This window comes from Taudactylus pleione, unplaced genomic scaffold (genome assembly GCF_031769625.1).
Source record: "Taudactylus pleione unplaced genomic scaffold, aTauple2 ptg000329l, whole genome shotgun sequence".
NCBI classification, from domain to species: Eukaryota; Metazoa; Chordata; class Amphibia; order Anura; family Myobatrachidae; genus Taudactylus; species Taudactylus pleione.
In genome coordinates, this window is record NW_028284730.1 from 4006326 (window position 1) to 4028897 (window position 22572).

Genomic DNA, 22572 nt, shown 5'->3' on the forward strand with positions numbered 1-22572 from the left:
GGAGGGAGACGATAACAGCGCCGACAGCGCGCTGTTTGTATATTCCCGCAGGCTGCTCTTTCCTCTCTGCAGCCGCCGGGTGTGGGAGCCGCAGGCTCTAGCAGGGCTGGGGGAGGGAGAGGACGACACGGGGATGATCGAAGAGTGCGGAGAGACCGGAAGGTCCCTCTGGGATAGGCGGCTGCTAGAAGATTATCTTCCAGCAGCCGCCCACTGAGCTTTTCTGACTGGTCGTATCAGATACGACCATGTCAGGGAAAGCCCAGTCTGGTATGGTCGTATCGGATACGACCATGCCAGGCAAGTGGTTAATACTCCGCAACTGCCAGCATGACAGGCTTTGCCAAAACATCCACCTGGACAGAGACACCTTATCAGGCTTTGCCAAAACGTCCACCCTGACAGTGACGCCTTATCAGGCTTTGCCAAAACGTCCACCTGGAGAGAGACGCCTTATCAGGCTTTGCCAAAACGTCCACCCTGACAGTGACGCCTTATCAGGCTTTGCCAAAACGTCCACCTGGAGAGAGACGCCTTATCAGGCTTTGCCAAAACGTCCACCCTGACAGTGACGCCTTATCAGGCTTTGCCAAAACGTCCACCTGGAGAGAGACGCCTTATCAGGCTTTGCCAAAACGTCCACCTGGAGAGAGACGCCTTATCAGGCTTTGCCAAAACGTCCACCCTGACAGTGACGCCTTATCAGGCTTTGCCAAAACGTCCACATGGACAGAGACGCCTTATCAGGCTTTGCCAAAACGTCCACCTGGACAGAGACGCCTTATCAGGCTTTGCCAAAACGTCCACCTGGGCAGAGACGCCTTATCAGGCTTTGCCAAAACGTACACTATCGGGCTTTGCCAAAACGTACACCTGGAGAGACGCACGTTATCAGGCTTTGCCAAAACGTACACCTGGATAGAGATGCCTTATCAGGCTTTGCCAAAACGTACACCTGGAGAGACATGCCTTATCAGGCTTTGCCAAAACGTACACCTGGACAGAGACGCCTTCTCAGGCTTTGCCAAAACGTACACCTGGAGAGAGACGCCTTATCAGGCTTTGCCAAAACGTCCACCTGGACAGAGACGCCTTATCAGGCTTTGCCAAAACGTCCACCTGGAGAGAACACTTGCAAATACCAACTGTGTAAAATATAGAATTAAACGAAGAAATGGTTTCATTAAAACCTACCGGTAAATGCCTCTTGGGATAGTCCCAAGAAGCATAATGTGTCCAATTAAAGATTTACACTTTTTATGTATATATATTTTTTTATTTATTTTAACAAAATAAATAAGATCGATTTAAGTCAGTGGCCTCTTTATTATATAGATTTGTTTTGCCCTTTTTGTTTCAAGGAAAAACTCTTTTCATTGCCATCCCGCTCCTGTGTGGGGGTCAGAATTTGGCACATGCAATTAGATGGGTGAGCTGTCTTCAATTCAACCAAATGAACATTATGCCACCAGAGAGTGTCAGGGAATAGGTAATTTTATACAAACAGCAAAGGATGCTGGGTAAAGCGGCCATGTTCGAATGTCTGTGGATGAGTGACTAACATGTGAATCACTTGCATGTGCATTCAGAAGCTTAAATATTAGCATGGTTGTGAATGAGAAACAGGATGGGAAATAGTGGTTTACCATAAAAATTATATTTAACTGCCCGTAACTTGCATATAGCATGGGAGGCAAATTATTGCTGAAAATAGTTATTAAGTGACTTGCATTTTGGAAGAAGGTGGCAGATAAAATATTCTCCATTGTATGTTCCAAAGTAAAAGTAATAAAATAAGTAAAATTACCGATAAGGATTGCTGTGCCCAAAGAAGCTGTGTGATTGCTCTCTGTCAGTTTATGAATAAACTACAGTGGTCTCTAGAAAACACGGCTGAGGGAGTTCTAGAATTATTTGGATGCCAAAAAGTGGTTCAATATAATGAATTCCTCCTCAAACAGAATGCACCAATACTTTGAGGAGAAAAATCAAATTCTTCCCATTTAATATATAGACCAGAGGTTAACAACCAGTAGCTCCTCAGACGTTGTGGGTCTACAAGTCCTTAGCTACTACCCGTCATTCTTTGGGCTCATTCAGAGGAAACCTATTTACAGTGGGGGTGCTGGAGAGGTTTTCTACCAATTCATATATAGATCACAGATAGGTAACCTATTGTTGTCCAGCCACTGTAGCCCAATTACGGCCAGAGAACCACAAGTCACCCGATATGGAATAAATATGACCACACTGCTATTTTGAGCCCAGAGTACTCTGTGTTTACTACAGAACGGTGAAATAAAAGCTCTTTACTTGTATAAAACCTAGACATAAAAAAATCCGCAGCCTGACACCCATCCTGCAGCCAGGATCTAGCTGGGTTCTTGTATCAGCTGCGTACCAGGAGCCGCCCAGCAATGACGAGGGTTTTACGCCAATCATCTCGCGGTTCTCATTATTTAAGGGAAAAAACTAGAGCCCCAGAACAGGACATATGTATATACACGTATTCTTTAGGTGTACTTTGATTATCTGTCTCGTTTTTTTTTTTGTTTTTTTTTTAAATAAACTAAACAAAACTGCTTCATTGTGGCCCATTAATGAGATTTAATGGTGGGCAGTTTTCCAGCAGCAAAAAGCTGCTGTAATCATGTAGGTGGCAAGGGGAGACGGAGAGAGGGGTGTCCTCTGTGAGTGTACATGGATGGAAAGGCGGGAGTGCAGATGTAGGGAAGACACCGGGGCCGGACTAAGAGAAGTCCTTGTACGAATCCAGACTGAACGCTGTGTCCAGGAATCGCTTCAGTTCTGTCAAGTGGGTTTTCTTGTTGCCGGTGGCTGGAGCAGCTGCCGGGTCACGACCAGCGTACCTGGAGCAATGGAAAGAGACAGGAGGGTCTAAGCAATAGGTGTATTTATGTTGTATATTACACAGAATGTGCTCATCACCAATAAGTCGGGTGATAAATCACTAAATGCATGCAGATAAAACAAGCAACTCCTTTAGCATTTTTAACTGCATCCAGAGAGCCATTTACAGTATAAACCCACTATACAGCCTATCAACGCACAGTGCACTAGTCACATGACTGACATCACTCATAAGCAGTCAGCTGATTAATGTAACAGAGGTCAAATGAACCAATAAACAGACAACTCAGGTGACTACAGCACTGTCTCACTCAGCAGCATCACACGCCACCTGAAACTCGGGCTATGTACGGCCAGGTCATAGGTTATCAATTGGAGAAAGATTTTGTGCTGATAGGAACATAAGACATACCCTGCCATTACAAGGCAAAAGGGTTAAACTGCAAAGTGTAGCAAGTCAGTTATTTTAAGTGTTAAGTTTCAGTGATCACCTCAACCTTTATAACATGAAAAAACATTAACCTGCACAAGTCACTAGATACTACTTACTTCTGTGTGGTTTCTGCTTTGGGAATCGGTATGAATTACCGCTGGACCCCTGGCCGGCGGTTCAAATCCCGACAGCGGCTGGCCGACAGAGGAGCAAATCCCGATTGTCCCTAGGTAAGTATAAACTAACCTATTTTTCCCCCTAACCCTCCTTTAGGGTGCCTAATCCTAATCCCCCCTTCCACACCGCCTAAACCTAAGTCCCCCGGGGGGTGCCTAACCCTAACCTCCCCCCAGGGTTGTCTAAACCCTAACCCTCCCTCCTCCTAGCCTAACCCTAACCCCCTGGGGGGTTGCCCAACCCTAAGTCCCCCTGGGAGCCCAAAATCTATACCTCCCCCTCCCCTGCAGCACCCGGCATCCGCTCGATCGGGATGCTGGGCGCCGGTCTCCCAGCGTCGGTAAAATGACAGGCGTCTAGATTTAGACGCCTGTCATTTGTCCCTCGTCGGGATTAAATTGTCTGGAAGCCGGCGGCTGGCATTCCGTCCGCCGGCTTCCTAAACGTATACCCTGCTTTGTATATGCTGAATATGAATGTATTGAAAGAGAAGTGTCAGCATGACAGCTGGCTTGGTAGGCCGGGTTAAACAGGTATATCACTAGGTATCTCATTATTTAGCTCGGAGCTTAGATGCATATTAATACACAAAAGAGTTTACTTTATCTAGAAGTAGTAGGTATGTGAAACCTACTAAAGTACTTGATGTAGGTGGAGGAGGAATCCGGTACTCACCAGACAGGTTTAGTGCGCTGTATGGTGGTACGTAATCTTGGTTTCACGTAGTCATAATAACCCTGGTTTTTGTGTTCCTCTTGGCACCAGACAACATCGGCATTAGGATACTTATTCACCTCTTGCTCCAAAAGGTCAAAGGGGAATGGAGACAGCTAGAGGGGAGAGAGGCAGTGACAAGATACAGACCTCAGAGCAGGTAACATTATCACATACCATAAGGCAGTGGTGTGCAAAGTTTTATTTATCTCCCAAGTGTCAGTGTAACACTATTCAGGGTGCCCCAAAGGGGGCAGATCCCTATGGAATGTATTGATCATTTGGCAATCAATGGACACCAAGAACAGTGTCTGGCACCAAACTGGAGATCCCGACCAAAATGGTGCGTACATCTGCCTTAGGAAAGATCACAGACTGCACCCTAGCTACTTAACCATTATAAATAGAAGTGACACCTGCTGTAGTATACAGTATAAAGCTGCAAAAAATTCTCACCTGCTCCACACGAGTGATGACCACCTCGGCTTCCATTCCTCGGGTGCTGCGCTCTTTGGTCAGGTCATAGTACACTTTCCCTGTGCAGAAGAGGATGCGCTTCACCCCAGCAGGATTTTGGGAGGCCGGCCCAGCGTCTGGGATTACTCTCTCAAAGTGAGTGCCTGCGGCAAGACAATGTGTTGCCTGCGTTACTTCATAGTCAGAGGTATAGACGGAACACATCAGATCAATGGTGTCATTTCTAATACTACAGGCTGGCTAACAAGATACCAGTCACATAACCAGCAACCCTGTGTAACTGGTACTCAGCGCTGAGCATTTTCTGCAGTAGCACATCACGTGATGATCAATATGAAACAAAATCTAAAAAGACATATAGTGTAATATGTCCAATCAATGTGACTGGTGTCCTGACATGATACGAGTGTCAAAGGATCTTCTGTCTTTCTAAAGCATGGCATGTGTGGTAATATATTTACTGCTCAAATAGCTCGCCACCCGACGGTCAGAGTAAGGAGAGCACGCCACCCGACGGTCAGAGTAAGGAGAGCTCGCCACCCGACGGTCAGAGTAAGGAGAGCTCGCCACCCGACGGTCAGAGTAAGGAGAGCTCGCCACCCGACGGTCAGAGTAAGGAGAGCTCGCCACCCGACGGTCAGAGTAAGGAGAGCTCGCCACCCGACGGTCAGAGTAAGGAGAGCTCGCCACCCGACGGTCAGAGTAAGGAGAGCTCGCCACCCGACGGTCAGAGTAAGTCTATCACTAAGAGAAATGTTTTGAGGGTCCAGTGTTATATCACAATGATCATTACCATGAATACAAGTAAACATGCATAATACCATTGTAATTCCCTAATGAAATGGACATTGCTTCTTACCTGCCAGCATGTCATCAAAGCTTGACCTGGCTTCAGGGTGACGCAGGAGGGACTTTGGAGTGAAAACGATCAGCTGTGATACAGAGACAAAATAAGGGTGGAACAGGGAGCAATAAGTGATCAATCATTGAGTAACATTCTATACATACACCGCTACTGAGTAAACCACAGGAAAGCAGCGTTAGCAGAGCTGTAGGAGGACAGGTAGGAATATTTATACAAGACTGAGATGAAATGACCACAAATATATTGCTCAGACCATTCACAAGATAGAAATATATTAAGCAGACAAGAGATGCAAATTAAAAAGCTGACAAATCATGGATGGAAGATGGCAAGAAAATCTATTTAGTGAATGTTGCAGACGGGCATGTACAAGCCAATAAACAAATGTAATCTGAAGGCGGATAACACTTAATCTAGTTTCTAGCATTCACTACTGTTTATTTTTTAATAGAATGAGAAATTCAGATTACATGGTTTATTAAGCCTAAACAGTAAGAGATAAGGACATGCGGACTACCATACCGGTTTACGGAAAGGCAGAAGGATCTGTCTGCGGAGAACATGGAAGTAGTTGGCTGGGGTGGAGCAATTCACAACAATCCAGTTACAGTCATAGAGCTGACGCACGGCAAAGTCCTCAGACATTTTCTGTTGGGGAAACAGACAGTAAAAGTGAGAAATCGCACTCATCCCACTGGCACTTACTGTACACACTTCTGTCCACTCACTACTACTACTGCCTTCCTCCAACAGTGTAAGACAGCACCTTTATCCCGACACTCATTCAGGGCCATCTTCCTGACTGCCTTATTCCAGCAATGTAAGTGTTATATAGGATCCCTCTTTTCCTTATTCCAGCAGGGTTCCCCTTCTCCTCTATGCATCAGAGTCATGCAGGGCCTCCTCCACCTTATTCCAGCAGTGTCATACAGGGACTCCCTTTGGGAATCAGTATGTAATACCGCCGGCCGCATGGCCGGCAGTTCGATTCCCGGCAGCATCAGGCCGACAGAGGAACAGATCCCGGCAGCGTCAACCCGACAGCGCTGGAAATCCGATCGTCCCCAGGTAAGTATGAACTAACCTAACCCTCCCATAGGGGTGCCTAACCCTAACCTCCCCCCCAAGTGCCTAGCCCTAATCCCCCCTCTAAGTGCCTAAACCTAACCCCCCCCTTCCCCGTCGCCTAAACCACACCCCCGGGGGGTGCCTAACCCTAACCTCCCCCCGGGGTGCCTAACCCTAACCCTCCCTCCCCCCTAGCCTAACCCTAAGTCCCTCCCCGGAAGCCCTAAACCTAACCCTCACCCCCCATGGCTGTCTGCTAGCGGCGCCTGGCATCCCTTCGATCAGGATGCCGGGCGCCGGTCTCCCGGCGCCGGTGAAATGGGCGGCGTCTACATCTAGACGCCGGTCATTTCACCCTCGCCGGGAAATGACAGTCGGGAAGCCGGCTGTCGGTATAATGTCAGCCGGCTTCCCGATTGCTGATTTGAGAACAAAGGGAGGGGATGCAATGTGATGCTGCCCCCTGCCCCTTCTACTTATTCCAGTAGTGTGATACTGCCCCTCCTTATTCCAATACTGTGATACTGCCACCTGCCCCTTCTCCTTATTCCAGTAGTGTGATACTGCCCCTTCTCCTTATTCCAGTAGTGTGATACTGCCCCCTCCTTATTCCAGCAGTGTGATACTGCCCCCTGCCCCTTATCCTTATTCCAGCAAGGTGATACTGCCCCCTGCCCCTTCTCCTTATTCAAGCAGTGTGATACTGCCCCCTGCCCCTTATCCCAGCAAGGTGATACTGCCCCCTGCCCCTTCTCCTTATTCCAGCAGTGTGATACTGCCCCCTGCCCCTTCTCCTTATTCCAGTAGTGTGATACAGCTCCATGCCCCTTCTCCTTATTCCTGCAGTGTGATACTGCCCCCTGCCCCTTATCCCAGCAAGGTGATACTGCCCCTGCCCCTTCTCCTTATTCCAGCAGTGTGATACTGCCCCCTGCCCTTTCTCCTTATTCCAGCAGTGTGATACTGCCCCCTGCCCCTTCTCCTAATTCCAGCAGTTATACTGCCCCCTGCCCCTTCTCCTTATTCCAGCAGCATGTTACTGCCCCCTACCCCTTCTCCTTATTCCAGCAGTGTGTTACTGCCCCCTACCCCTTCTCCTTATTCCAGCAGTGTGATACTGCCCTCTGCCCCTTCTCCTTATTCCAGCAAGGTGATACTGCCCCTGCCCCTTCTTCTTATTCCAGCAGTGTGATACTGCCCCCTGCCCCTTCTCCTTATTCCAGTAGTGTGATGCTGCCCCTTCTCCTTATTCCAGTACTGTGATACTGCCCCCTACCCCTTCTCCTTATTCCAGCAGTGTAAATACTGCCCCCTGCCCCTTATTCCAGTAGTGTGATACTGCCCCTCCTCCTTATTCCAGTAGTGTGATGCTGCCCCTTCTCCTTATTCCAGTACTGTGATACTGCCCCCTAACCCTTCTCCTTATTCCAGTAGTGTGATACTGCCCCTTCTCCTTATTCCAGCAGTGTGATACTGCCCCCTGCCCCTTCTCCTTATTCCAGCAAGGTGTTACTGCCCCTTATTCCAGTACTGTGATACTGCCCCCTGCCCCTTCTCCCAGTACTGTGATACTGCCCCCTGCCCCTTATTCCAGCAAGGCGATACTGCCCCTTCTCCTTATTCCAGCAGTGTGATACTGCCCCCTGCCCCTTCTCCTTATTCCAGCAAGGTGATACTGCCCCTGCCCCTTATTCCAGCAGTGTGACACTGCCCCCTGCCCCTTCTCCTTATTCCAGTAGTGTGATACTGCCCCCTGCCCCTCCTCCTTATTCCAGTAGTGTGATGCTGCCCCTTCTCCTTATTCCAGTACTGTGATACTGCCCCCTGCCCCTTCTCCTTATTCCAGCAGTGTGATACTGCCCCCTGCCCCTTCTCCTTATTCCAGTAGTGTGATACTGCCCCCTGCCCCTCCTCCTTATTCCAGTAGTGTGATGCTGCCCCTTCTCCTTATTCCAGTACTGTGATACTGCCCCCTGCAACTTCTCCTTATTCCAGCAGTGTGATACTGCCCCCTGCCCCCTCTCCTTATTCCAGCAGTGTGATACTGCCCCCTGCCCCTTCTCCTTATTCCAGCAGTGTGATACTGCCCCCTGCCCCTTCTCCTTATTCCAGCAGTGTGATACTGCCCCCTGCCCCTTCTCCTTATTCCAGCAGTGTGTTACTGCCCCTGCCCCTTCTCCTTATTCCAGTAGTGTGATACAGCTCCATGCCCCTTCTCCTTATTCCAGCAGTGTGATACTGCCCCCTGCCCCTTATCCCAGCAAGGTAATACTGCCCCTGCCCCTTCTCCTTATTCCAGCAGTGTGATACTGCCCTCTGCCCCTTCTCCTTATTCCAGAAGTGTGATACTGCCCCCTGCCCCTTATCCTTATTCCAGCAGTGTGATACTGCCCCCTGCCCCTTATTCCAGTAGTGTGATGCTGTCCCTTCTCATTCCAGTACTGTGATACTGCCCCCTACCCCTTCTCCTTATTCCAGTAGTGTGATACTGCCCTTTCTCCTTATTCCAGCAGTGTGATACTGCCTCCTGCCCCTTCTCCTTATTCCAGCAGTATGATACTGCCCCCTGCCCCCTATCCTTATTCCAGCAAGGTGATACTGCCCCTGCCCCTTATTCCAGTAGTGTGATACTGCCCCATACCCCTTCTTCTTATTCCAGCAGTGTGATACTGCCCCCTGCCCCTTATCCCAGCAGTGTGATACTGCCCCCTGCCCCAATTCCTTATTCCAGCAGTGTGATACTGCCCCCTACCCCTTCTCCTTATTCCAGTACTGTGATACTGCCCCTACCCCTTATTCCAGAAGTGTGATGCTGCCCCTTCTCCTTATTCCAGTACTGTGATACTGCCCCTGCCCCTTCCCCTTATTCCAGCAGTGTGACACTGCCCCCCGCCCCTTATTCCAGTAGTGTGATGCTGCCCCTTCTCCTTATTCCAGTACTGTGATACTGCCCCCTACCCCTTCTCCTTATTCCAGCAGTGTAAATACTGCCCCCTGCCCCTTATTCCAGTAGTGTGATACTGCCCCTCCTCCTTATTCCAGTAGTGTGATGCTGCCCCTTCTCCTTATTCCAATACTGTGATACTGCCCCCTAACCCTTCTCCTTATTCCAGTAGTGTGATACTGCCCCTTCTCCTTATTCCAGCAGTGTGATACTGCCCCCTGCCCCTTCTCCTTATTCCAGCAGTGTGATACTGCCCTCTGCCCCTTCTCCTTATTCTAGCAGTGTGATACTGCCCCTTATCCTTATTCCAGCAAGGTGATACTGCCCCTTATTCCAGTAGTGTGATACTGCCCCCTGCCCCTTCTCCTTATTCCAGTACTGTGATACTGCCCCCTGTCCCTTCTCCTTATTCTAGCAGTGTGATGCTGCCCCTTCTCCTTATTCCAGTACTGTGATACTGCCCCCTGCCCCTTATCCTTATTCCAGCAAGGTGATACTGCCCCTGCCCCTTCTCCTTATTCCAGCAGTGTGATACTGCCCACTGCCCCTTATTCCAGCAAGGTGATACTGCCCCCTGCCCCTCCTCCTTATTCCAGTAGTGTGATGCTGCCACTTCTCCTTATTCCAGTACTGTGATACTGCCCCTTGCCCCTTCCTTCTCCTTATTCCAGCAGTGTGATACTGCCCTCTGCCCCTTCTCCTTATTCCAGCAGTGTGATACTGCCCCCTGCCCCTTATCCTTATTCCAGCAGTGTGATACTGCCCCCTGCCCCTTATTCCAGCAAGGTGATACTGCCCCTGCCCCTTATTCCAGCAGTGTGATACTGCCCCTTCTCCTTATTCCAGTACTGTGAAACTGCCCCCTGCCCCTTCTCCTTATTCCAGCAGTGTGATACTGCCCCTTATCCTTAGTCCAGCAAGGTGATACTGCCCCTGCCCCTTATTCCAGTAGTGTGATACTGCCCCCTGCCCCTCCTCCTTATTCCAGTAGTGTGATGCTGCCCCTTCTCCTTATTCCAGTACTGTGATACTGCCCCCTGCCCCTTTCTCCTTATTCCAGCAGTGTGATACTGCCCCCTGCCCCTTATCCTTATTCCAGCAAGGTGATACTGCCCCTTCTCCTTATTCCAGCAGTGTGATACTGCCCCCTGTCCCTTATCCTTATTCCAGCAAGGTGATACTGCCCCTTCTCCTTATTCCAGCAGTGTGATACTGCTCCCTGTCCCTTATCCTTATTCCAGCAAGGTGATACTGCCCCTTCTCCTTATTCCAGTAGTGTGATACAGCTCCATGCCCCTTCTCCTTATTCCAGCAGTGTGATACTGCCCCCTGACCCTTCTCCTTATTCCAGTAGTGTGATGCTACCCCTTCTCCTTATTCCAGTACTGTGATACTGCCCCCTGCCTCTTCTCCTTATTCCAGCAGTGTAAATACTGCCCCCTGCCCCTTCTCCTTACTCCAGCAGTGTGATACTGCCCCCTGCCCCTTCTCCTTATTCCAGCAGTGTGATACTGCCCCCTGCCCCTTATCCTTATTCCAGCAAGGCGATACTGCCCCTTCTCCTTATTCCAGCAGTGTGATACTGCCCCCTGCCCCTTATTCCAGCAAGGTGATACTGCCCCCTGCCCCTTCCCCTTATTCCAGCAGTGTGACACTGCCGCCTGCCCCTTATCCTTATTCCAGTAGTGTGATGCTGCCCCTTCTCCTTATTCCAGTACTGTGATACTGCCCCCTACCCCTTCTCCTTATTCCAGCAGTGTAAATACTGCCCCCTGCCCCTTATTCCAGTAGTGTGATACTGCCCCTCTTCCTTATTCCAGTAGTGTGATGCTGCCCCTTCTCCTTATTCCAGTACTGTGATACTGCCCCCTACCCCTTCTCCTTATTCCAGCAGTGTGATACTGCCCTCTGCCCCTTCTCCTTATTCCAGCAGTGTGATACTGCCCCTTATCCTTATTCCAGCAAGGTGATACTGCCCCTTATTCCAGTAGTGTGATACTGCCCCTTCTCCTTATTCCAGCAGTGTGATACTGCCCCCTGCCCCTTCTCCTTATTCCAGCAGTGTGATACTGCCCCCTGCCCCTCCTCCGTATTCCAGCAGTGTGATACTGCCCCCTACCCCTTCTCCTTATTCCAGCAGTGTGATACTGCCCCCTGCCCCTTCTCCTTATTCCAGTAGTGTGATGCTGCCCCTTCTCCTTATTCCAGTACTGTGATACTGCCCCCTACCCCTTCTCCTTATTCCAGTAGTGTGATACTGCCCCTTCTCCTTATTCCAGCAGTGTGATACTGCCCCCTGCCCCTTCTCCTTATTCCAGCAGTGTGATACTGCCCTCTGCCCCTCCTCCTTATTCCAGCAGTGTGATACTGCCCCTTATTCCAGTAGTGTGATACTGCCCCCTGCCCCTTCTCCTTATTCCAGTACTGTGATACTGCCCCCTGTCCCTGTCCCTTCTCCTTATTCCAGCAGTGTGATACTGCCCCCTGCCCCTTATCCTTATTCCAGCAAGGTGATACTGCCCTCTGCCCCTCCTCCTTATTCCAGCAGTGTGATACTGCCCCCTGCCCCTTCTCCTTATTCCAGCAGTGTGATACTGCCCCCTGCCCCTTCTCCTTATGCCAGCAGTGTGATACTGCCCCCTGCCCCTTCTCCTTATTCCAGCAGTGTGATACTGCCCCCTGCCCCTTCTCCTTATTCCAGTAGTGTGATACTGCCCCTTCTCCTTATTCCAGCAGTGTGATACTGCCCCCTGCCCCTTCTCCTTATTCCAGCAGTGTGATACTGCCCTCTGCCCCTCCTCCTTATTCCAGCAGTGTGATACTGCCCCTTATTCCAGTAGTGTGATACTGCCCCCTGCCCCTTCTCCTTATTCCAGTACTGTGATACTGCCCCCTGTCCCTTCTCCTTATTCCAGCAGTGTGATACTGCCCCCTGCCCCTTATCCTTATTCCAGCAAGGTGATACTGCCCTCTGCCCCTCCTCCTTATTCCAGCAGTGTGATACTGCCCCCTGCCCCTTCTCCTTATTCCAGCAGTGTGATACTGCCCCTCCTCCTTATTCCAGCAGTGTTATTCAGCCCACTCCCCATCCCTCCTCTGCAATGTGATATAGTGTCTACCCCTCTTTAATCCACCAATGTCATACAGTACCCACCCCCCCCTACTTTATTCCAGCAATGTGATACAGGGTCCCCCTCCTCCTTATTTCAACAGTGTTACATAGTGTTCCCTCCTATTTACTCCAACAGTGTTAAACAGGGGGGGCCTTACTGAAAAGGTGTCATAGTGCCCCTCCATCTGTTTATTCCAGCAGTGTCATACAGGGCCCCTCTTCTCCTATTCCAGCAGTGTCATATTGGGCCCCCTTCCTCGTTATTTCATCGGATTGATACAGGGCCCCCTCCTATTTACTCCAGCAGTGTGATAAAGGGGCCAACGCCTCCTTACTCCAAAGTGCTCTATTCCAGCCGTGTCACACAGGTTCCCCTCCCTCTCCTCCTTATTGCAGCTGTGTGATACAGGTCCCCCTCCTCCTCCTTATTCCAGCAATGTGATACTGGTTACCCCTTCTCCTTATTCCAGCAGTGTTTTAAAGTGAACCCCCATCTCCTTATTCCTGCAGTGTGATACAGGCCCCCATCTCATTATTTCAGCAGTGTGATACAGGCTGTTATCCCCCAGTAATATTATGCAGCTACGTCTATCTAGTGACTTACAGGGCACACATCTGGGTCATCATTGCACATCTGCAGGAAGCGTTCAGGTCTAGCAGAGGAATGTTCAGGACCCTGAGGTACAGACACACAAAAAGTTACACACAGGCACATACAGTCTAACTTCATGCATGTAATCACATTACACGCTCATCACCATATCTAACCATGTCTTGAGAAAGCACCCAGTAGGCACTCTCCTCAGGCTAACCGCTGCAACCAACACAACATGTCCTAACCTGCCGGCATGTGAGAGGCCTAAAGAGAGGGATGCCATACCAATAAAGGTTTCTATAGATCGCATGTAATAGGGGCATGAGACAGCTGGCTGCAGAAACCGCACTGAGCCAATCAGAGCAAGCTGGGAATGGTCACAGTTATACTCTGTAATGTAGCTGCTTTAAACATGTTATAGCAGCTAGATTAAAACAAAAGGTTGAAACCTGGACTCTCTGTATACATACAGGTCCACAAACTTATGTACAGAGCAGGAGAAAAGAACCATTCCTGTGTGGCCTGTGACACTGATCATGCTTAGGATGTCTGGCATCTAATGAAACCTACCTAAGCCTGCAGGACCACAACCACACAATGGGCCCGATTCAGAGTGGTGCCTCATAGAATGGCGGCGGTGTTTCTGATCGTAGCAGCGATGCTAAAATATGCAAATGGCGCAGGAGGCACCTGAATAAAAAGACGGCTCCAGCCGGCATCGCCGATCTGAGTGCAGTACCGAAGATGCAGCGTCTGATCACCAACGGCAATCATCGGTCTAAATGGTAGCAGTCATCATCCATCTATGGGGGGTAGTCAATATGTGAGCGAAAAGTCCGTGCTGGACTTTTCACTCCATATCGGAGGTTTGACGGGGATAAAGTATCGGGCGCGCGCCCGCTTTTACCCCTTTTTCAATTTGAACGCTGCGAAAACTGGACCAGGCAGAAAGGTAAGTATTGGAAAAAAAAAATCGGGAATTTTCTGGAAAGCATCCAGGGACCCCCCTAATGATGTTCTGACATGGGGGATCATTATGGGTACCACCATTTTGGCCTGCAGAAGTTAAGTATGTTTTTTAAATCACCGCGGCATGTGTTTTTTTCCGAAAGGGAAGAAGGGGTGAAGAAGAGCACTTTTAACAAAAAAAAAAACTAGGTGCATAAAATTTGGGGTACATGAAAATGGGTGCAAGCCTATTTTTAAGTCCCTAAGGTGCATTTTGAAAATTCTTCAAAAATGCACCTGCCGCTACCACCCGCATTTTTGAAAACACCTGCCGCATACTTGGGAACACTCCCTGAATTTATTTTCTTAGTTTAAAATTTGCTCCCCATATTTATTTATTTTTAATCCCAAAATTTAACAAAATTTTTTTGGGATGTCCCTATTTTTTTTTTTGACACAGATCATATTAAAGGAGGCATTCCCAAGGGTGTAGGCTCTTTTTTTTTAAGCCTGCACCCCTAAACCCCAAATCTGCACTTTCTTTCGCCAGCAAAAGGCTGGCGAAAATTATCCCCGTTTTTTAACATTGACTTTTCGCACCGGCAAAAAGTCAATGTAATTGAATACGGGGATATTGGAGAGAGGCGAAAATGACATCATCGGACTTCTCGCCCCATATTGAATATGGCCCTAAGTGTGAGTTTAGTCAGAATGGCCTCCTGCCAGGGCCAGCAACTTGGTAAATGTTGATTCAAACATAAATATCACACACAGTCAATATGCACAAAGGTTTAACAATATGTAATAATCAACAGATCAATCCCTTACCATTCCCTCCATGCCATGGGGTAGTAGCAAAACGATTCCATTCTGTCGTACCCATTTAGCCTGCCCGGGGGAAATGAACTGGTCGATGATACATTGAGCCGTGTTGTGGAAATCTCCAAACTGGGCTTCCCAGAGAACCAGTGCGTTTGGACTGGCCATAGCAAACCCAAGCTCAAATCCTGGGGAGACACAGACAGTGCGATTTCATCACCTATTTCCATCCAAGAGGACTTGTGCAGATGCATTTTCATTAATACTTTGTACACTTATACGTCAAAGTTCCACCTCACTCCCTCTGTCCGTACAGCAGCAGAGAATACACTATATGCAGACCCTGAGCAGCTGCCTGTGACGGGCCCTGTGCTATTGCCAGGCCGAGAGCTCTGATGCGGGAGCACACCTGCCAAGAACAAGCATTCCCACGCAGATGCCAGCATATAGGGCACGTCAGCACATTGTGCCGTCCCCCAGTGGCGATTCATAGGAAAAACCAGTGCACAAAGCCCTATTTATATAGAACTCACTCTGTCAGCCCTTGCAAGTGTCCCTTCATTTCCTATAGTAAATGCTATCCAGACACTGCAGTCACCTTAAGCATTATATCCGACAAACACCAGCCTTTATTCCTATAGTAACAGTTATGTACGGACACCATCCAAACCTTGTACTGTCTGCATAATCTTATATTAGCCTCCTATGTACACTAACCATTATCAATTGTCTTGTCTCAAATGTGAGTATGGAAATAATTGTGACTCTATTTGATAACACAGCTCCCGACATGACCGTCCTGCTGCCAGGTGTACGTGGCACACTCACCCAGCACGCCATACTCAGACAGGGAGCTGTTGCAGACGGTATACGGAGCTTGGTTGGGCCACAGATGGTTCATGGGAATACACGTTCTCTTGTCCACGTTTTGGTCATGTAAGACGTGATGACGATGGCTGTGGGAGAGAGCCCCATGTATGAGTGCAAAATATACAACTCGTTCCAAAATGGCGTTACTCAGGTACTTTCTGCATCAATGTATTAATCTAATAGCAGACACAACACTATAACAATTACAGATGAAGCGGGTATATGCATGGTCAGTCTGCTGCAATAAAAGGTGGTTCTGAGATCATCAGCCTGTACAATAACATAGACGTGTGTACGAATGAGTAAATGTGATGGTTTCCCTTAAACATGACAAATTGGCCCCAGTATCGAAAACCTGCCTAGCCCGACCCTTGCAGGCTAAGAAACGATACACGCATCTGCCGTACATATATGTGAACGGAACATAGCATAAGGGAAAATAAAACATATATGTCCGCCTCTGCCCCTGGGCCCTATAACAAGGTCAGATAGAAAGTACTGTGATTATTACAGAGTATTGCTACATTCAGAAGAACTAAGAAATTACATTGTGATGTAAGAATTCTGTGTGGCACCAACTCATTAAAAGTAACTATGGGAGGAATTACAGGAAAGCATTCATATCCATTGCCCATATAAATGAAATATGTATTCGTATGCTATCAAAACAAAATCCTATCTGTCCTGAAAAATAACATTTACTTGTGTAGACTAAGTAATGAAAAAGTTATTCCCAGTGCGCTAGCAGATGACGCACACGTGACAGCCCCCAGGTAATGATGGCGTCAGGGAGAGCGGTGCACAGCACCCCCATTACCTACACACAATGAAAGCTTCCATTCTGTGGGATGAACCAATATTCCTCAAAGAGCATCAGAGATGAGCTGCAGTCCCATGAATATCGAAGCAGACCCCACCATACCGATACTACACAGCCCATCCACACCACCAATCGGAGAATGACAAGGAACATTGCTCCAATACCTAAAAGTGCCCCTCTCTACGTCCTGCCCGCTCAGACGAATGTGGATGCCTTCCTTCAGGAGTGAGCCAAATGCCATATACTCAGCCAGGGCCCAATCAACAGCCCTGTTCTTCACCATCTCCCCTCGAGCCTTCAGTATGCGGCTAAGTCCTGGGAACAGACAGTGTTAGTTTGCATGTACAGAGAACATACATGTAAACGCTGACGGGTTCAAACTTTACCTCCATGAATAGTGAAGTCCTCTACAGGGACAGAGCTGGCCACGTTCCCTATGTGTGACAGTTCCTCCTCACTGAGCCCCGTGGAGGGACAGGACATGCTGCGCGGCTGCCCATCCAGAGTGAAGAAACCTGCAAAGCAATGGAGGAAATGGTACCGCTATCCTAATCACATCTACAATAATGCAGCCAGTATATAGATAACACAGGACTACAGAATCTCTGCTGCACAATTCACTGCTCACTATAAAGTGTATGTTAAAAACGTAAAACAAGATGTCAAATATTTTATAAGTTACACTAAACTTAAAGATACGTCAGATATGGAATAGCCTTGCGCTCTGTATACATAGTGCTGGGCAGTGTGAATGGGCAGCAGCTAAAATACAGACCAGGCCATGGGGAGTCCAGCCAGTGCTTAATGTGAAGGATTTTCTTATCCTTGGAGTGGGCGAGAGCCTCCTCGCAGATCTTGTCATACTTTGCTATCTCCTCCTGTAATATACAGATGTAGTTAGAACGACACCTCACTCCCTATTTAGAAACATACACCGCTTGTTATTATCATACCACACTACAAATCTACTAGTTCTCCCCGGTACACTGCAGAGCCCTTTACCTCGTACTCCGGCTGGTTGACCACTCCTTGTGATACCAGAGTCTCTGCATACTTCTGCAGCACCGGCTTCTGTTTGCGGATCTGCTTGTACATCAGAGGCTGTGTAAACATGGGCTCATCCATCTCATTGTGTCCATTCCGACGGTAGCACACCTGCACAGGACAAATGACAGCTGAGAAACACAGATAAAAATTGCACCATGACCCTTGCTGACATTATCACATAAGCATATCAAATGGGCAGCTGTTTGGGGAGTGGAGTCATTTACCAACCATGTGTGCTTGCTCGCTGGCTGCACCGTAGTGTGGGACATGGGCACTGGGATTGAAAGATTAAAAAAAGTCAACTTTACTTGGAGCATGGTATGGATCAACCCCTTATTAAAGGGCCCTCAAACACAGAGATTGGTTTATATATCAAATTTGGGTCAGTTGTTCCTCCCCAATCTCTCATTAACTACCCAAGGCAATTCACATTTATCCACAGACTTCTCTCTAAACAGCTTTGCTCTTTCCAGCATCCTCTTTCTCCCTCCCCAATTATTATTCCCCCTTCACTAGTCTGCACCTATGACCTGTTATGTTTCCTGCACCCACCGTACTCACCAGACTACACAACCCTAAACCATCCTCTCATGACATCTCTTTCCCCTTCTCCTCCTAATGGCTGCTGCTGACATTTACCCCTGGGCCCCTATCTGCTGACGCTACTCTTCCATCCAACACTTTCCAACCACCTCGTACTTCCAATGCCTCCAATCTTACCCACATTATCTCCTGTTTCTTATATACACTTTGGAATACAAGATTTGTTTGTCACAAACTCGCATCCATCCATGATCTATCCATTTAAAAATAATCAACCCCTATCTTCTAATCTTCCTCATCATCACCACCCCAATTGCATCAGTCTCCCCAGCCTGCTGCCATGGGGTCATACTTGACTCACCCTATTCTTTATTCCACACATCCCAGTCCTGTTGACTCCACTTAAGAAATGTGCATATTCTGGCAATATTTGTAAACGGCAATGCTAACGTCCTGCATTGACCCACTACAACTTCCTCCTATCTGGCATCTGCTCACCTATCACCGCTTCAATCTACCATTAACATTGCAGCACTGTGCAAATCCCTACACTGGCTTTCTATGTCCTTCCAAATCCAGTTCAAATTCCTCAACAGTAAGATAAAAGCTTTCAGCAACCACACCCCTGGTCATCCATCTCATATCAAAGAACTCTCCCTTTTGTCCTCATAGATCTACCTCAGACTTGTATCTTTGGCACCTACTGCTCCATCCTACCTACAATAATTCTCCTGTGCAGATACCCACTGAGTGCATTCCCCACCATAACCAATTAGAATCTTTCATAATCTATCATATTTCAACACTCTCTGAAAACCTAAGTAGATATTTGTGCCTGCCATATTCTCGTCTGTACTTCTCACACAGTAATGCCCCAAATCTGCCCTCTGAGTCACACACCTATTTCAGATGTGCCCTTTACCAATTACAATAATGTAAGCTCTCCTATGAGCAGGGCCCTCCCTACCCTTTTTCCATGTCTATTTATTTTGTCTACCTTGTATGTCCCTGTTTTATACATGTCCTGTTTTCCCCACTCTTCAGCGCTGCAATGATTGTTAAAGATGTTATATGAAAAACTCAGGTGTAGTCAACATTCCTCATTCACCTTTTGTGGATAACAGAGAACGATAGCTTACGCTCTTAGCACAGAAAATGTAAATACAATATCAGACATCTTAAGCTGACATGGCATTGAACCTTTACATGTATGTTTGTGAATGTTATTTGTTTTGTTAAATATACTATATGTTTGAACATTGCAGAAGGTATTCAATAACCAAGATTGTAAAGAGCCTTTTCTAATGTCTTTGTGTGGCTTGTAATAAAAGACAATGGACTACGTGCATGTTTTGGGACTAGCCTGAGCACACTACTCACTTTATAGAAAGCAGCTAATAATACCACGTCACAGCCTTCTGCTTTGTGCAACTACAACGAGAACTTGGGAACGCATTCAAGGTTCCCATAAATGAGCTGCTCCTTGTCCAGAACAGAAAGTCTCATAGAACGTGAGACGTAAGTAGCGGTGCCATTGCAGATAAAAGGCACAATCATTAGCACAACAATAATAACATGAGTCATCTGAGATGCAGAGCAAAGTCACCTTGCAGCGCAGACAGCCACTCACTCCTCTGTGCAGATGGGAAAATACGTGGCCATAGAATTAGTGGCCCAGTGAGTCATTTCCACAAGCCCACAATACACAATCATAGTTTACAGGTGCCTGAAGTGCGAGTGGCTCTGGATAGTTGGAGGGGCGAATACAGGAGAGCCACGTACCAAGTCCACCACCACGTCCTTGTGAAACGTGCTCCTCCATTCCGCAGCCACATTGCACACATACATGACAGCCTCGGGGTCATCAGCGTTGACGTGGAAGATTGGAGCGTTGACAACCCTGGCCACATCTGTCGGGTAAGGAGAGGAGCGTGCCATTCGGGGGTCAGTGGTAAAACCAATCTGAGGATACAGAAAAACACTTACATTTAGTGGTAGGTCTGCTACGTATAAAACAACATCATGGCAGATTCAGGATGAGCACAAACAGGTAAAGGGCAGCACAGATGGTGTAATGGTTAGCATTACTGCCTCACAGCACTGAGGTCGTTGGTTCGATACCCACTACGGCCCTAACTGTGTGGAGTTTGTATATTCTCCCTGTGCTTGCGTGGGTTTCCTCCGGGTGCTCCGGTTTCCTCCCACACTCCATAAATATACTGCTAGGTTAATTGGCTACTAACAAAAATTACCCCTAGTGTGTGTGTGTGTGTGATCATCTGGTAGGGAATATAGATTGTAAGCTCCACTGGGGCAGGGACTGATGTGAATGGCCGAATATTCTATGTACAGCGCTGCGGAATATGTGTGCGCTATATAAATAACTGGTAATAATAATAGTAATAATAATAATAAAGGCAATAAGACTGTGGGAAGAGCAATTTGTGTGTGGTTTGTTAATAATACTTAAATGCTAAAAAATAGACTGAACCTATATAGCAATCAGCATTTTGCCAAATAGTCACAGTGGGTGCTATTCCCAAACCTGTTATTGCTGGGTTTTACCTTTCAAAGAGCAAATATGAAGGCGTTGTACTTTGCTTCCTGTTAGCTCATTGAATGACTGGTGGTAACTTAGGGACATAGTGGGAGGTTGGGCAGAAGCACAGGAACTTCAGCTCACATAAAATACACAGAGGTGGAAGGCATATAAAGTGCACGAGACTTCAGCAACATACATTTCCTGCGGAATGGGCAGCTAGCCCTGTACCTGGTTGTTGGCCACCACATGTACAGTGCCATGTGTAGTGTAAGACGGGAGGTCACTCAAGTGGAAGGTCTCATACACAATCCCTTGTCCAGCGAATGCGGCATCTCCGTGTAGAAGGATAGACATTACCTGTATAGAGAGGAAACATCTAAGTACAAGGAGTCAGCCACCGAAAACTCCAGCTTGCCTCCTCCATCTCCTGCTCCTCACCTTTTTACCCTCAGTATCACCGCAATAGAACTGCTCAGCTTTGGTTTTGCCCTGGACGACAGGGTCGCAAGCCTCAAGATGGGATGGGTTTGCAACCAAAGATAGGGTTATGTTTCTGTCAGTTACCCTGTTTATCCTTCTGTGGTACATTCCCAGGTGGTACTTGACGTCTCCAGATCCCTACAATAGATACATGAGCATATCATACTCTATTCTGCTTATGTTACAACCAGTGGCGGTTCCTACCTTTACCTATCTGGGGAGCTGCAGCTTAGGTCAGTGCTGACCCGGACTCCAGAGAAGCCGGGGGAGTATAGCTGGAGTATAACAGCTTCCAGAGCTGCACAGCGTGCAGCCCCTAGAAGCACATTACAGCCAGCGATCAGCACAGAAGAGACTTCCTGCTGGAAGCTCTTACTATGCTATCACACTCTGGACTGGCAGTCCCACAGGTGGAGGAGTTTCCTCCCCTGAGTCTGCCAACCGTGTGTGACATGCAGTGCACGTCTACACAGGGGGCCTGTCTCCTGCTCCCTCCTGTGCCTGCCCTGCTAAGGGTGATTGCTGCTGCGCTAATTCGGAGCCAGTGTGGTCCCCAGGATCGGAGCTCACTGGGGACTTTTCAGTCCTGCAGCCCCTAGGTAGAATCCGCCAGGCTATGAAATAAGGACACATCACCATGTTTACTATATGCAATGTCAGCATTTATAAAACAAACCTCATCTGCAGCTTCCAGCTTGGAGTCAAACTGACAGAAAATCTGCTCTAGCTCTTTCCTGATCACATTGGCCAAGACATTAAGACGACCTCTGTGGGACAGAAAACAGAGGTTGTGTTATACCAACACATGCCTGAGAACTCCGGGTACATGAGTCATGTATGAAGAGAAACAAAAGTGGGAAGGTGCAGACAATGCAGTAAAATTGGTTAATGTGGGACATAAGTGCTGAGAAAGTTGGAGGACATGGGAAAGAAGACCACAGACTGCTGAGAGATGGCTACACATGTAGATCCCATGGAGCAAAAAGGTACCTGTGCGGCATCCCCATGATTACATAATCCACACCATTCTCACTGGATTTATCGATGATGGTTTTCAGGGCCGGTATTAGGACTTCACAGCCTTCTAATCCAAAACGCTTCTCAGAGGACCACTTACGGTGGAGGAACTCCTCAAACCTGCACATGAGAATGATTATTATCCTATGGTGTTTAAACACAAAGAGAAAAGTCAATAGGAAATACTAGGAGAAAACAAAAAGCCACATAGGGCACACAACGGTCCAGAA

General features: G+C 47.9%; 1 protein-coding gene across 3 annotated transcripts in view; it reads right to left on the reverse strand.

Moving 5' to 3' along the window:
- Positions 1-1306: 1306 nt before the first annotated feature.
- The window catches only part of OGDH (oxoglutarate dehydrogenase), a 116559-nt gene continuing 95293 nt past the window's right edge, over positions 1307-22572 (reverse strand). For all 3 annotated transcript variants that reach the window (XM_088443338.1, XM_088443337.1, XM_088443339.1), the window contains exons 7-23: positions 22316-22462; positions 22002-22092; positions 21284-21463; positions 21074-21202; positions 20086-20265; positions 17716-17868; positions 17489-17591; positions 17100-17228; positions 16878-17028; positions 15852-15979; positions 15033-15211; positions 13266-13337; positions 6060-6185; positions 5532-5604; positions 4652-4815; positions 4157-4311; positions 1307-2870 (exon numbers count right to left, since the gene is read on the reverse strand). In XM_088443338.1, the coding sequence (XP_088299464.1) occupies positions 2750-2870; positions 4157-4311; positions 4652-4815; positions 5532-5604; positions 6060-6185; positions 13266-13337; positions 15033-15211; positions 15852-15979; positions 16878-17028; positions 17100-17228; positions 17489-17591; positions 17716-17868; positions 20086-20265; positions 21074-21202; positions 21284-21463; positions 22002-22092; positions 22316-22462 (2281 nt within the window). In that variant the 3' untranslated portion in view covers positions 1307-2749. The remainder of the gene's footprint in view (positions 2871-4156; positions 4312-4651; positions 4816-5531; positions 5605-6059; positions 6186-13265; positions 13338-15032; positions 15212-15851; positions 15980-16877; positions 17029-17099; positions 17229-17488; positions 17592-17715; positions 17869-20085; positions 20266-21073; positions 21203-21283; positions 21464-22001; positions 22093-22315; positions 22463-22572) is intronic.